The 16090-nt window shown below is 38.1% G+C and overlaps 1 protein-coding gene across 6 annotated transcripts in view; it reads right to left on the reverse strand.

Moving 5' to 3' along the window:
• The window catches only part of ETV1 (ETS variant transcription factor 1), a 69376-nt gene that overhangs the window by 7971 nt on the left and 45315 nt on the right, over positions 1–16090 (reverse strand). For 5 of the 6 annotated variants that reach the window (XM_080581480.1, XM_080581477.1, XM_080581479.1 and 2 more), the window contains 3 exons: positions 6709–6777; positions 4275–4343; positions 1090–1259 (listed from right to left, as the gene is read on the reverse strand). In XM_080581480.1, the coding sequence (XP_080437606.1) occupies positions 1090–1259; positions 4275–4343; positions 6709–6777 (308 nt within the window). The remainder of the gene's footprint in view (positions 1–1089; positions 1260–4274; positions 4344–6708; positions 6778–16090) is intronic. The other variant, XM_080581481.1, reaches the window with a different exon arrangement.

Raw genomic sequence — 16090 nt, forward strand, 5'->3', positions numbered from 1 at the left:
TCAGGAAGAAAAGGGACATCAGTACCATCTCCATCGTCAGCTACCCTTAGGGCTGTTGGCACATCATGTAACTTAAATGCAAGAAAGCTTTCGTATCGCTTATGGCAGCAGATGGATTGCAGAAATAGCTGGTGGAACACAGAAGCTGCCTTACACCCCCGAAGCTTCTGACTCAGAGGGGATCCTGAATGAAAATTTACTGTGGTCTCCTCTAATACTCAAACCCTTCCAAGGGGCAAACAAGTAAACTAGAATGATATTGCTTTTTGACAGTACTCATCAAATCATCCACATCAGCATTACAATAAAATTCACACACACCAGATCTTCTAACAGTTTCCACTGCTGTTTAGAACACAGGATAGATTATTTAATGTTAGCTAGTCAAAATAGTTCATGTAATAAAATGTTCAATTTATTTCTGTTTATCACACAAGTGAACTAAGTCATGGTTCAGCAAATGTTCATGAATACAAGTAATTTTATCTACCCCATGAGTCCTTCATGGTTCAGGGGAGCTGTGCATGTGCAAGAGTGTTTGCAAGACTAGGATCTAAACATGCACTCAGCAACCTAATGATACAGATAAGCAAGAAGGCTCTAAATAAGTCTCTAAAGAAAGAGTTTTTATTTATAATTTCAATGGGATTTTACTGCGTAGCATTCTTAAACTCCTTTGTCAGTTGTTTCAGATGGGGTCTTTCATTCTACAGATAGAGTTCCAACTGCCCACACCTTTACACTAAAGAATATTTGGCACTAAAAGACTACGCAGGGACAAGTTTTTAAAGGAATTTGGAACGATTCTTCCTGGAAAATGGTTCTGTAAAATCTGGGCCCCACAATTAGTGCTGAGTATTATGAAACTCTGGTACTTGCAATATTATTATTATTTCATGGGACTAGGAAATCGAGTCTATGCTCAAGCATACCTGTGTCCCAACACTTCCCCACCAGTTCTCTTTATTATCCTTCTAAAGTTCTGTGAAATTAAATATTGAAGGAAAATACAGCCTAGCTCTGAAGGAGCACTGTTAAATTTGCAGGACGGGGCAGTGGCCATTGAGACTTGCTGTTTATCTATCTCACCTCCTCAGGCTCGATCAGCTTGAATTCCATGCCTCGACCAGTCCATGCTATGAAGTGAGAGTTTGATGGGTCATCAAGAAGTGCTACCAAGAACTGCCATAGCTGAAGTGAGCCTCGCCGTTGATACGTGGGCCCCTCACGGTACATTCCTGGCTCCTGTTTGACGTCACCTGCACAGAATAACAGTGTTAGCTGACCAATGCACAACAAGTATCGTCACTCAGTTTGTGTGATAAGCTGGCAAAGCAAGCATTAGGGTTAATAAAATTAAAGAATTCTTACTACCCAGCTGGCTATAAATGCAATAGTCCCCCTCCTGCTATTAACTGTAAACGCTCTTACAATAACATATTCATATATGAACATGTACCTAAATTCAGTCACACTTTATGAAGTCTCCCTAAGCCTACCCCCATTCACTTCTGATACATGCAAATCTTGCTTGCAAACCATTTTGTAATATCCTCTATTTGAAAGAGCATGAACTATTTTTGTAAGCAACTCTGATGTCTGAAGAACTGCGTTTGTGTACTGTACTTCGAAAAAGCCTCTGTTTGGAAATGTAATGTATGCTTCATAAAGCTGCAAAGCCCTATTGAGTGGAACTTCTTTTGCATGCAAATTCTCTGAAGGAAAATTTGACAAAGTATTTGACTTGGATTTAAACAGCATGTGCTTTACGTATAGGTATGCAAATCCTGCAGATATGCGAGTTCCTCTGTGGCATATTGGACTTGCATATAGCACACATTACTTTTACTTGTATCTACATATTAGATTAGTATTCCCCCTGAAAAGCAGTAAGTAATTTTTTCTAAAATTTCAAATCCAGAGGAAGTTATTAAAAACCAGCAATAATATTCTGCTGTTCCACAAATTGCCAATGAAAAACTGTCCTGCTTCATCCATACCGTGTCTCTGTTGTTTTTAAATCACATTCATACTAAACAACTCATGCAAACAAAAACAGCTGAAAGGTCTGATGCTGAAGCAGAGATTTATTTTTTTTTCTTTGAATAATGACAGTAATCCTTGATAAACTGGTAAAACTCCTCATTTCGAGTACCAGAACTGCAATCCTTGCTAATAAGCAGAATGACCTGTTTAATACAGAAAGCCAGGACGTTACATTCAACCACAGCATTAGGATGCTCTGATGGCCATTACAGAACAGCTCCAAGTAGTGAAAGTAAGAATAATAGTATTAAAAATGGAGCATTTCCTTTTGTAATCAGGAAAGAAAATTGAGTCAATAGCTGTGGAAAACAAATAAATCAGCACAAGGCTTTTGGGTTTATGTGAGGTTCAAGTTCCAGTCCTGAAAGGCCTTCTTTCTAAAGGACAGGATTTTTCTTTTAATGATAGCTGAGCAATGTGCAAATAGCAAGTGCAGTATTACAGAGGATCAGGTTCTTTGCCTATTTCGATCTTTGATTTCAAATGAAGCAGCTGAGAATCTACTTCTGAAACAACAAAGCTACTCCTGGGCTTATCCCATTTTAGCTTTACTGGCCAAAACATAATGACACATCTGCTATTTTTTCCTCAAAAGTCATCATGCTACAAGTATAAACACACATATTTGTATCATGACATCAGTCTTCTAGAGTACAAGGTGTTGTCTCAACGGTCACTCACAGCAGCTAGTAGCAGACTGCCTGCTTTGCAAGAACACAAATATTTCCAAACTTTTTTTTTTTTTTTAACTTTACTTGTATTTCTTTCCCATTTTCATTCCCTTCCCTGGACAAAACCCAAACAAACAAAAAGGCTTTTCAAGAATGACATGAACAAGTACTCATCCTGAATATTTTTAACTTCTTGTAGAACAGGGTCTGATCCCATGCTGATAAATATAAAAATGATTTTGCCACTGATACTGAAAATGGATAAATGGATGAGGCCCACAATGTTTTTTGGAAGGGGGAACCTGACACAGTGCGCTTGAGAAAAACAAACAAACCACCACCACCACAAAAAAAAAAAAAGAAAAGAAAAAAAAGAAAAGAAAGAATCCAAAGCCAAGGTATAAAGTAGATTTTCAATAAATTACCCTTTCAGTGAATATGTCAATCCTGTGACAATGCAATACTGGACTGAGCAACCTTTAGAGTTAGGTGAAAGCTAGTATTATTTAAAATCCTCTATTTATTTCTTACTATTCCTTACCAACCCTGAAATGCACATGACACCTCAGTTTGAGGAATGTACAATTCTTCAGGTTAATTTCATTTCAGAGTCTCCCCTTCTTCAGTAAACACAACAAATGCTGCTAGACACACAATAGTTTTGCAATCCATCTAAGTGATTCTCAGGGGAAAACAAACAACATAAAGCAGGAGGAAAAAAAAAAGCACCATAAGTTCTCCAGCTTTCCTTTAGCTATTCACAAGTTTATCAGAAGGTATCTAATCCTTCCTGCCTAAAAATAAATAAAGCTGGACATACATACACTAACTCAAGAAGCCACTCCAGCAAATTTAAGTAATTGATCTCCAAATTACTTCCCAAGTTGCAGACTAACAGAGTCACCGGCAAGAAATACTGAGTCCATCTACTTTGTCTGTAATGAAATAAATCTGAAATCAACTGAGTTACACCAGGAAACTGATTTTACATCAGAGTAACTGAGGATAATTCAGGCCATTTATTTTACTTGACCCCAGAACCCTTCTGAAAAATAAACCACTAGCACAATGCCTAATGTAGCACAAATACACCAATACAGAAATGTCCTATGGACTCACACCCCCCTATTCATATCTTCACAGACAATGTGACAAGGGGCTTAATCCTCACTAAAACCAAAGCTGCTGCCATCTCCTCTGTTTTGTTAATTATAAGAGAAGCTTTCATTAAATCTCTAACAACAAGCAGTATGTGATCATCAGTGCAATGGAAATCCTCCTATTCCTTCTCAACAGTACAGGAACTGAGCTCCTCTGCCCCAACTTTGGATATAGAACCCTTCACTGGCAAAAGTCAAACGACATCCTATTGTAAAGGAGACTTTGGTTTCAAGAGACAAAGGTCAGCTTTGGTTGGGCGCTCTGCAAATGGTGTGTTAAGGAATCCTAAATTGGAACGTTACCAACCTTTTTTGATCACCAACAGAGAAAAGTCTCTCATCTCTTTCTTTTTTATCTCGCCACACAAGAAAAGAGTGAGAGATGTGTCATACATACCGTCAAACTTCTCTGGAACAACGCAAGTGTCATCATAAAACTGCCTAGGTCCCTTTTCATACATACAACCTGTAAGTTAAAGATAAAGAGGTGTTTATTTAAAAGATGCATGGAGAAAGACGAGATCATAGGCTTAATGCCAGAGGGAACAGTAAGTCATACAGGAATTAGATTAATATCCCACATCCTTTACACACGACCCAATCACAACATTTTGGCCTCAGTATAGGGGTGTTTAATTAATGTGTGCATTCCCAAAAGACTACTAATCGCCACCTGCAAAAATGAAAAAGTACTCATTTTTCTTTACGATTTATTCCAAAATGTTTGCTTCATTTCCTATTTGAATTAGCATGGCTTCATATTTTAACGATTAGTTCCTGTGTCTTCTGCCTGCTATACTAAAGAAGTTCTACTCTGTATTTTCTCCCCATACCTACATAAGTCACTCAGTGGATGTTTCTTTCAATTAAGATCATTTGAAATTTAAATTTTGTCATTAAAAGACACTCTCTGCAACCTTGCACTCTTTTTAGGACCCTCTTCTGTGCACACTCCTATTTTGCAGTATTATTTTGATGTTTTAGTTAAACAGAACTGTATTGGATGCCAGGATCAGCCTTGCTAATGCAACTTGGAGAGACAAAACAAGCCCTCCTCTCCTGCCTCCCCCCGATTCTCTCTTTGACTGTGCAAATATTGTAGAAGGGCTTTTTGCCGTACAGCTGCAATGTTTGGCTGGGCTGATTTCCCATCGCGAAGCTGAGGAGGAGGAGGCCCATCTCAACATCATTTTTTCCAATATACTGTTTCCCAATTCCATAGGCCTGGTCTGCATTCAGCGTATTAAAAAAACATTTTCTTTAACATGCCCAGATTACCACGCAATTGAAACTGCTTTGTGTGACTGCCCTGTCCTGCCTGTTATTTACCACTGTGCCACACAGTTATCAATTAACATTTTTCTGTATCTTTACTGAAAATGTTGAATAGCAACACTCATGATATCAATTCCTACAGAGCTATACAGAACTGTAATAGAAACAAATCCATTCTGTGATGATTGCCCAGTGACAGCTACTTTTAGATCTGTCAGTAAGCCAGGTCTTAATGTATTTAATGTGTACCTTATTGATACTGCTTAGTGCTAACTTCTTAATCAGAATGTAACACAGTCGCAAATTGAATGCCTTATAAATGGCCAACTACATGATACAAGAGACAAGTATCTTTATCAATCAAACTTTTAATCTCAACAAAGAATGAAATCAGATTTCTTTGACATGACCTTTATTCCATAAAATCATGTTGACTGATTTCCAAATACAGAAAACAAATATTTACTGAACAAGGCTGCTTTTTCTACGTCATTCATAACAAATTTACCACCTCCAAGAACTTACGAGTACATAACATGGTTAAGGCTGTTTCTCCCCTATCTATGCCGTGATTAAAACTCAAATCTGTTAACCCTCACCCTGTAGTTTGTGGATTTTTCCCTGATGTCTTTCACCTCTCTTATCAAGCTTATATACATCATAGAATTTCATATACCAAGGCTGTTACAAATTTCTACCTGCTTTTTCATCCTCCTTGTAATAACTTTTATTTCTATTTTTCTGCCTTTATTCCACTCCAGAAGCACGTGGGCTTTTAGCTAGTTTTGTTATCTTTCCAGTTGTGTTGTGTCTTTTTACTAATGAATGAAGCCTTACAACAGGACTTTCACTCATACATGTGTTTGAATTCCCATCTATTTCATAAACAATTTTCCTCAGGTTTGTGAAATTAGTCCCTTGGAGGAAAAACAAACAAATCCTAAACAACAAAAAAATCACATATTGACAAAAAGGATGCATTAAAGGAGGAGAATGAATGGCATAAGCTATGTTTCAGTGGCCATTTTTGCTTAGTTCTGCTGGCCTTTTTAATATGTATAAAGTGCTGTTACTTAGAATTATTAATTTTGACAGTGATCTTAGCTCTTCCTTACTGAAGTCATTAACAGCTTTTGTATATATTCAATGGTCTAAAAAGCACCAAAACTTTGAGAAAAAAAAATGAAAACTTTTTAAAGTGTAAAATGGATTACTTAACTGTTAACCAAGCCTGTCACACTAGTAGCCTGGAAAATATCATTTAAATAGAATGGGTAATATGGACAAATTTGTTAGCGTCACTTCCTTTCAACAGCTGGAGGCACTGAAAAGCAGAATGAATAAATTCATAACAAGGTCGCTTCTATCCTAACCAACCTGTGTCACTAGAAGAAACTACAAAAGACCAGCTCAGCAGAAATTCAAGACTGGGAAGAGAAGGAAAGATGTCGGAGTCTTCCCAGCAGCAGGACCAAACCAGTGAAACCCAAATCTCTCCAGGCTTTTTTTCCCCCCAATTTCTCTCATACAAAAGTGATACATAATAGAAAACTTAACTTCTGTTCTGTTTGGGTGAGTCAGGAAGCCTTCTTGCCTCATGTAAATGGAATGGCAGCTAGGCACTTCTGAAAGGAGAAGACAATGCTAGTCAAAAGACTGTCTGGAATTGAAGTGTTCAGGTTATCAGTGACAAAGGCTGCAGGCAGAAGAACACTAAGAAGGATGCAAGTTACAGCAAGGGGGAAGGAACCTGACAACCCCCAGTAAGCATTTCAGAGCAGCATGCACAAGGCATGGCGAAAGAGAAAACCATAAAGATCATAGAACCCACACAACATTGGTACTTGAACTCAAACCCTTATCGCAATCAACCTTGCTAAAAGTTGACTCCCACGACACATTTGAGATCATTCACAGACCGAAAAATCCACACAAACAGTATGAATATTTTAAACCCTGTGATCATATATCCATCTTTGTAACTAATTCAACACACTGTTTTTAATCAATTACACAGAAAAGTCTGCCAATCATAGTAGGCACTTATAAACTCTACAAATACAGTATCATTAATACAAGGAATGTCAGGATGAATCTACAGTAGGTTATTGGTTTTTAGACTCTGGTTGTGGTCTTGAAACATTAAAGAAATTTTCTGCAAATGCTAAGCATTTAAACTAGGAATTCAGCTGCACCAATTTCACCCTCTGCTTGTGTACCCTTAACCAAAAAAGAAACCCCTTAAAAGCAAAAAAAAAATAATAAAAAAAAATTGTGCACATTTAAGGTAATACACAAATATATTTGCAGTTCCTCACATCTACTCAAATATGCAAGAAGAATGAGGAAACAAACAAACAAACAAACAAACCAGAACTAATGAAAATGGTATTCTTTAATTGTCTTTTTTTTTTTTTTCCTGTGTCTTACACTGTCTCCAATAGTGACATGCTGTGCACAGGGACTTGCAAACAAAAATAAACCATATACGTTTGCCCTTCTAGACTGTTTAAACCGCCTCTTGAATATTGAAAGTCTTGCTTAACACCATGTATTCAATCTTGGGATATACTCCTACCCTAAGCTACAATCTGACACCAGTAATTTGTAACTCTTTAAGAGATGCAAACAGAGGTCGAAAGAGCAGACATTATTTTTCCAACACTGCCTACCAACTCTTTCAGAATGTGATTCCAAATTTTGCTGTTCACTGACTAGTGATGAGTATCAAAGATTTAGCTGGATAAGAAAATGAGGTTTTACACCGACTTCACAAAACAAGTGAAACACAGGACAGGAATAATAAGTTTCCTCTAACAGTCCGCAGTCTCTCCTGCACATCCATGCCAAGCTCTTTATTACCTCCTCTCTCGATTACATGTTTAGTGCCTGCCTACTCAGGCCTCGAAGATCTCTAATGTCTCAGACAACTATTCTGAGCAGACACAGGACTCGGTAACTCAGTGATCACACAAGTCAAGTATAGCTCTGTAGACTAGAAGTCAAGGCTACAAGTAGTGGTTCACCTGCAAAGAACCACTCATCTTACCAAGTAGATTGAATTTTAAGGAGCATGGAAAAATCTACATATAAAAAAAAAAAGAAAAGAAAAAAAAGAAAAAAAAAGAGGAAGTTGCAGAACTGAAACAGATGCTATTTTCTATTTTAGGTAAAAATTCACTAGTATTGGCAGCAAAACCCTTTTTGACTCATGAACTCCACTCTTGCAAAGTGATACAGCAGAGTATACAGAATAAAGAATTATGTATGAATCCAAGAAGCTGTGTTTTTAGCCAATTTGGGGTTTCATCTCCTATGCTCCCAATGTCAATTATAATTAACATCTGGAGTCTTTTTAAGGCAAGCATTGTTTGTACCAACACTACTTAATCTTTTGGTTAGCTTGTGCTTAAACAGTCCACAGAGGACCGAAAAATACAGCAGGCAAGAGTTTATTTCTCGTAAAGTAACTAGAGTCTTGTTATCCTAAAGTGCTATCAGTTAATTTATGACTATCAGAGTGGGTCAGACTCTAATCAAATTGTAGAAACATTTCCAAAGTGATTATTCAATCAAATGACTAACATGGTTAATTAGGAGCCATAAACATTGCTCTGAAGTTCATCAAAGTAATGACTTGCCCAGAAAAATTACTGCTAATTAAATTGCCTGCTGCTTTCATTTCTACCTTATCTAATAAAAAGTCCAACCAATGAAATTTAGCATTGCAGTTTTAAATTGTACTAAATGCCTGACTAAGACCCAGAAGTATTTTTACTAGCTAAGCGGAGCTACTTCAAAAGAAAACATTTTAGTGCAGAAATTACAGAGCAATTATATGTTTTCTTCTCCTTAAAGTATTGTTTTAAGACAACAAATAAGACAGAATTAGGCATAAAATACCACCAGGGCAGGGTACAAGCATTTGAGGTGACCTACTCTACCACCTTTTAGTAATTTTTAGTCTTTGAAGAAAAATGTGCCTGGCTTTAGGACACACGATAAGCTTATTTCAGACTCTTAATGAAGTAGTTCACATTGTGAAGTTACATCATCTCAAGAGCAGCAGAGTCCAGTTTTTGTTGTTTAAAAATAAAAAAATAAAAAAATAATAATATGGAGACAAAAAAAATTATTTTTATTGTTAATTCGGAATACCTAGAGGTCATCCTTCATTGCTCCTCTTGCTAACAGCAACATAGCAGTCATCTTAAAACAGTGAATGTGGTCTTATATCATGTAGCTCTGGAACTATTTCTTTCCATTAGGTGTTATTTTAAAATTACATGTAATCTATACACTGCAGAAATACCTTCTCATCTAGGAATGTTACAGAGAATCCACTAGAAATATGCTCTGCTGTGTCTTAAAATATATAAATGCAGAAAAAGACCAAATAGACTTCCCCAGGACTAGAAAAACCTACTGCTGAATTCAGCAAACACAGGTTCTAGGTTTCATTATCAAATAAAGCATTTGAGTAGTCTCTTAGTAAGGAAGCATTTCATATTAATTACCATAGTGGAATGTAAAGGGTTAGGCCGTCTCAGCTCTGTCTAACTCAAGGTGGGTAGTGAATCTTCAAATCCTTTCCCAATTGTTATGCAGAGGTAAGGACCAGGTTTCAGACCCACAATCACAGCCTCCACAGAAAGAATTCCCAGCCCGTCTCTCTCGCTGGGAAAGACACAGGGAAAAGAAAGCTTCTGCAAGAAACCTGATGAAGTGACTTGCTGCTCTTGAATGCAGTAGAAACTGGGAAACCACATCAGGATTTCTTCTTCGGCTGCTCCTGTGGCTCTGATGCTACGCAGCCTTCCTCACTGTCTCACAAGCTGTCACATTACGCTCTAACTCTGAATGACTTTTCAGTTCACTTTATCAGCAGCATCTTAACATGTGGAGGCCCAGGGCAGGGCCCACATGCATGTAAGAGTGCAAAGTGTGACACGTGCATGTGCACTACACATGTGCATGTGCAGAGAGGCAAAGACCAAGGCTCAGCAGGTGCACACAGGCTTAAGCTGGGTGGGTGAAAAGACCGAGCCTGGCCCCCAGCTCAACATGGCAGCTTCGGTGAGCAGCATGGTGTCCTGGCCAGCAGCTGCCTTACACGCTGAGCCTGTGAACGAGTTGCTCACATTCATCAAACACCTCAACCCACATGTGAAACTTGTCTCCTTCCTGACAGGCATCAAATACGTGATGGCACTAAAACTGGAACCGTGTTACTATTGCTCACCCAGTTCTCTGATTTACACTTTATTACCAACTCAGTGATACTAACAACAGGAACAATTCCCCAAAAGTTTTCAGGGACTCCATTGGCAGTGGATACAGCCAACCCTGTAATTTAACTTACACCATATCCTTCTCGGTTGTCCTCTTGGTCTGAAAATGAATTACAGAGGCTTTGGCTCCTATTTCAGTGACTCAGAACTGGTGTTTCTACATATACTTAAGTGTGCTGTGCCACCTCTCTTCCCACAGGCAAGAAATCCAGCAAGAAATCCCTATCACTGGTGCCACTGGGTGCAGGGGGGCACACACAAGCCCCTCAGGGGCTGGGACTGGCCCTAGTCCCAGCTGTCAGGCAGATGCCAGCATGTGACAGCCCGACCCTGCTGCTATGCCAGTCCTGCCCACGCTGCCTCCTCCCGTCTTCTTGTGCAGTGCAAGCTCTGCCCTCGTATGCACAAAGATGGCTGGGGCAGTGGGAGAGGTTTTTACCGGATGCAGAGGCAAAGGTAGCCTGACAAAAGTAGTCTTTTTAAAATAAAATGACTAAGTTAAAATGCATCGTACTTTCAGCCTCAAACTTGGTAACATCACAATCAGACTGCAAATAACTATTCTGTTCATGAATTTCCAAGAGCGCTGACAAACTGTTTACAAAGGAGCGCTTCATCCACCACTGAAACACTTTTAGCCTCATGGTGGAAAGCAGTATTTACTGCCACTGAGAAGCTCTGACCAGCTCAGGGATCAAGAGCAATACTAAGATCACTGGAAAACAGACAGGGTTTTTCAGGTAGGAAAGGCAGTTCTTCACACTAGATCACGAGTGGCACCAGGCATCACTAAAGAAAATGCATGATCTGCATTACGCAGGGAAACAAACCTAATTATTTTATCTGATACAGAACCTATGGTTTTGTAAACCTGCAGAACACACTGAAATTAAAACTTACACCTCTGCATTAAAAGAGATTCAGGTAGAAATACAAGAATTAATGACAGTTTTCCTAAACAGGCATTGCTCGTGCGCGTTCACAACTTAAATGCTGGTGGATCAGGTTTTAGTCCAACTGCCTTTGAAAGCATCATCCCCTGAGAAAATACATGGTTCAACACAGTGCTACAAACTGCTAAAATCCTGGCAAAGCTAAAGTCAGCATTAATGTCATATTAGCAGGGTCAGTATGAAATACGTAGATGCACTGAAGTTACAGAGGTAAAAAACAGTCACTGTCTCCTCTAAAAATCCATCTAAAAATTAATCTTGCTTTTCCCAAATCATCATGCAGTTTCAAAACATTCAGAATGGAAGATTTTATTCTTCATTCTGCCTGCTACTAACCTTCATACCAGCAATTAGACAAACAATAACATCTACAAGTATGTGCACTGATAAATACACACACACCCTCCCTTCTAAAAGATAACTCATTTCGATTTCTTAAGCTCAACTTCTTGCTTTTTACTTGACAAAAATCTACCAGATTAGGCCCCAACAGCTCACGTCTAAGTGCAATTATCACACACACACAGAAAGAAAACCTTAAGCAAACAGCTTCCTTTCCACAACTTTGGTTTTTAGATCTATGACAACATCTAATGCATTTTCTGAGACCAGATGTCAACAGCCTGTCTAGGCGATGTGTAACTTTTTATACAGCAGAACAGGAAAACAAAGGCTCATACATTCGGCTCCGAATTGAAATTCCACATGGAACTGATCTTTTGAGCATACTTTAAAATCATGTATTTGCTTTTATTAACCTCAGTAACTGTAAAATGTATTTTAAACATCGCTTCCTTTCGAATTCAACAAAACACAGCGGTATTTTCTCTCTCCCTTTCTCCTTTTGTTGGTAATCTTACAGCAAAAAACTGTCTGTGTTGCTTTTTCTCCCCCGCCCCATCCCCTGCCTGTAAAATCGAAGTTGGACAAACACTGCACGGCTGAAGTGACATATTTGAATGGAATTCAGACCAACCAGTTCCTGTTTATGTTTCTGATTTGAGAATGTAGCCTTCTCATTCACTATACATTAGAAACACACCAAGGCCATAAATGGAGTCAGATTACAGGCAGGCAGGGCCAAGGAGCATTAATCATTACTTTAAGGCAACTGGCAAAAGCAGCAGCTGAGGGAACACTACACCCTTCAGCTTCATATAAATGGACATTCCAGGGTTTGGTGTGTTTCTTTTTTTTCTTTTTTTTTTTTTTCCCCCTTCAGCATCCATTTTATGAATGAAACTTCAGGCTGCACAGAGTCCATTCATATAAAAGCTGTGCTCACAGGGCTCGGTCTCTCGGGATCAATCGGTCTTGGGTAAGGCTGATGTGATTGGTTTAAGGCAGGCTTCAGCCTTCCATTACTGATTTAAAATGCAGCCTGTGTCCATTTGACCTGCGTTAATGCACAAAGAGTAAATCCAGACTGTGCTCTCAATCCTCAAATCAAATCATTAGCCAGTGCCACTTACTGTAACTGTAGATTTAGAGGATATTTATCCATTCTTTAAAAAAACAGGGACTGCAGGACAATTTTTCAGATCATATTGTCTGCTCTGAAAGGAAAAATAGTTGTGTGGCCTCCTGCCTATATGCTCATATTAACTCGGTGTTCAGATTTCCCTTTGTTTGTAAGGATAACTTTACAAAATTAATTCTATTCTAAATACAAATTTCTTTTAGACAGAATTAGTGAGTAGAAGGAATTGGCTAGATAGGAAGCAAGAGAAAAGTTCAAATTCTGCCTTCCACAGCAATCTTCCTAAGTCCAGGTTTTTCAAATTCCCATCCTCGGATGCTATTATTTTCTACTGTTTTATCATCCAACAGTAGATTTGTGTTTATGTGTTTTAAGAGCAAGTACAAAGTGCGGCGCAGCTTAACAATTGAACGAAACCCATGCTCATTCACTGAAACAATACAGTAAAGACAAGCTCCTGAAACAAGACAGTGAAATATTTTAAACCACAGAAGCGAGACTCAGGAAAACTGCAAAACGAAGAATGAGGAGGGGAGACTTCGAAAACCTTGAACTCAAGAGCAAGCCCCTGGCCCTTATCCCCTCCTGTGTTTATCCCAGCCAGATTTTCATTCAGAACAATTGCACCGTGTAAAAGAATTTCTTTAAGGCCATAAGCAGATGCAACTTCGAGATACACGTACTGAAGCACCACATCCTGTAAAAGGATGAGGTTAGTTCTGTTTCACATTTTCACATTTTATAAAATTATGCTGAAAATACTGCAAATATTTGCAGCCTGACTTAAATTAAAAAAAAAAAAAAAAAAACAACTAGAGAGAATTTGAGGAAAAGATTAAGCAGCTAGAGGATTTATGAAGCAGGATCTCAACAACAATTCACACAGATAAACTAAGAGTACACATGCAGACTGTCTGCAGAGATTTAGAGGTGGTACGTTAATACCAAGGAATTGTTTAGGATGAGCCAAAGAGGTGTAGCTATGAGCAGTGAAATGAGACTGATCAAAGGGAAAATTTAGGCTTACTATCAAGAAATATTTCTTAACTGTGAAGTCTATTAGTCTGTGAAATAATCTCCCAAGGGAATAACTGTAGTAATAATACTTAGCACTCACACAGTGCTTTACATTTTCAAAGCACTGTAGAAAAATTAGCCAATATAATTAAAGACAGTAGTAGAAGTACCACAAGTTGTCATTTTAAATGCTGCACTGGTCAAGGCACTAGAAAATATCCTGGAAAAAGCCAACCTGCATTGACTCTGACTGCCAGCTAAGATTTCCTTTCTTCCTTCATACTAGCATCTCCAAATGTCTAACCTGTACCTCCAAGAGGTACAATAGAATATCCAACTGCTGTTCTTAAAAAAAGAAAGAAGGGAAAGAAGGGAAAGGAAGGAAAGGAAGGAAAGGAAGGAAGGAAGGAAGGAAGGAAGGAAGGAAGGAAGGAAGGAAGGAAGGAAGGAAGGAAGGAAGGAAGGAAGGAAGGAAGGAAGGAAGGAAGGAAGGAAGGAAGGAAGGAAGGAAGGAAGGAAGGAAGGAAAAGAAAGAAAAAGAAAGAAAAAGAAAGAAAAAGAAAAAGAAAGAAAAAGAAAGAAAAAGAAAAAAGAAAAAGAAAGAAAAAGAAAGAAAAAGAAAGAAAAAGAAAGAAAAGAAAGAAAGAAAGAAAGAAAGAAAGAAAGAAAGAAAGAAAGAAAGAGAAAGAAAAGAAAGAGAAAGAAAAGAAAGAGAAAGAAAGAAAGAGAAAGAAAAGAAAGAAAGAAAGAAAGAAAGAAAGAAAGAAAGAAAGAAAGAAAGAAAGAAAGAAAGAAAGAAAGAAAGAAGAAAGAAAGAAAGAAAGAGAAAGAAAGAAAGAAAGAAAGAAAGAAAGAAAGAAAGAAAGAAAGAAAGAAAGAAAGAAAGAAAGAAAGAAAGAAAGAAAGAAAGAAAGAAAGAAAGAAAGAAAGAAAGAGAAAGAAAGAGAAAAGAAAGAAAGGAAGGAAGGAAGGAAGGAAGGAAGGAAGGAAGAGAAGGAAATCTGCAAATAAATATACTTCCAAGAAACACATTTAAAGTCTATTTTTTCCCTTGAAATTTTGATTAAACACATTCTCTAATGTTGTTCTTGCAACTCCCAAATTTCAAGAGATGTCAGCTGATCTCAAGGGAAGAATGTGCTACTAGGGAACTTTTTCATTGTTAATTTGCATTGATTTGCTTTTCAAAGAGCACTACATCAGGTATTTGAAAGGACTCTTGCTTTTTATTCTGTTCCAGTCATTAGGTAAATACACATTTATAACATGGATAGTAGAATGGTAACAACATCTTATACCTAAAGGTGGAAATGGTGGTGGTTAGTAAGTGTCATAATTACAACTTCCTGGGCAACATTTATACAACTGCTTTGTTGCTAATGAATTATGATATAGCCTTTTTTCTCAGGACTCTTGCCTCTTGAGTGCACAAGTCAAAACTGTTTTGGGGAAGGAGAGTGGTGCAGTGAACAGCTTTGCAGGTGGAGCCCCTGCTTCAGTTGTTACAGATGTTGGAAGTTGTGCCATTAATGAGGCAGAACATTTCAAGAAAGGAAAAGACGACCTCAAGATGAATATCTTTATCAGTATTGGAATGGCCAATTTTAGGGCTCAACAAAGGCCATTCCAGCTCCAATGAAGTTTGCAAAAGTAGTCAAGTCATCTTGGCCAAATTTTTTCACATTATGTATTTCTTATTTTTGTGGTCCTTGGACTGGGATCCTAATCTGGTGTTTCTGTACCTTCTCACTTCTAAATACAAAGGAAGTCCCTAGGATCTAAATTTTGAACTTATCTAATACACAGTGTTCTTTAAGAATTTCCCAGTGCTAACTGGGTACCCCAAATAAGCAGGTTTCTATCCAATGTGTCTCTGCCTCCAACCATATCTTGGGTGCTGCCAAAAGGTATACATTGTTGTGAGGCCTCAGAAATTAGAGGGATGAGCAACCCAGCAAGGAAGACATAAGGGCTAATAATAATTCTGTCTCAAAAGTTCATTCCACAAGTGATGTGACTAGTAACTCAGAAGAAAACTTTGGGGGGGATAGAATCCAAATTTTCTAAGGTCCATTCAAATTTATTATTCACGAGACTACACTGAAATGCAAGAATAGCCATGTCAATTCCTCTAATCTGCTCAGGAGAGACTGATTTTTTCTCGATTTCAACAAATGAATTCCTGGCAATCAGTAAT

This window comes from Anser brachyrhynchus, assembly GCF_964034855.1.
Source record: "Anser brachyrhynchus genome assembly, chromosome: 2".
NCBI classification, from domain to species: domain Eukaryota; kingdom Metazoa; phylum Chordata; class Aves; order Anseriformes; family Anatidae; genus Anser; species Anser brachyrhynchus.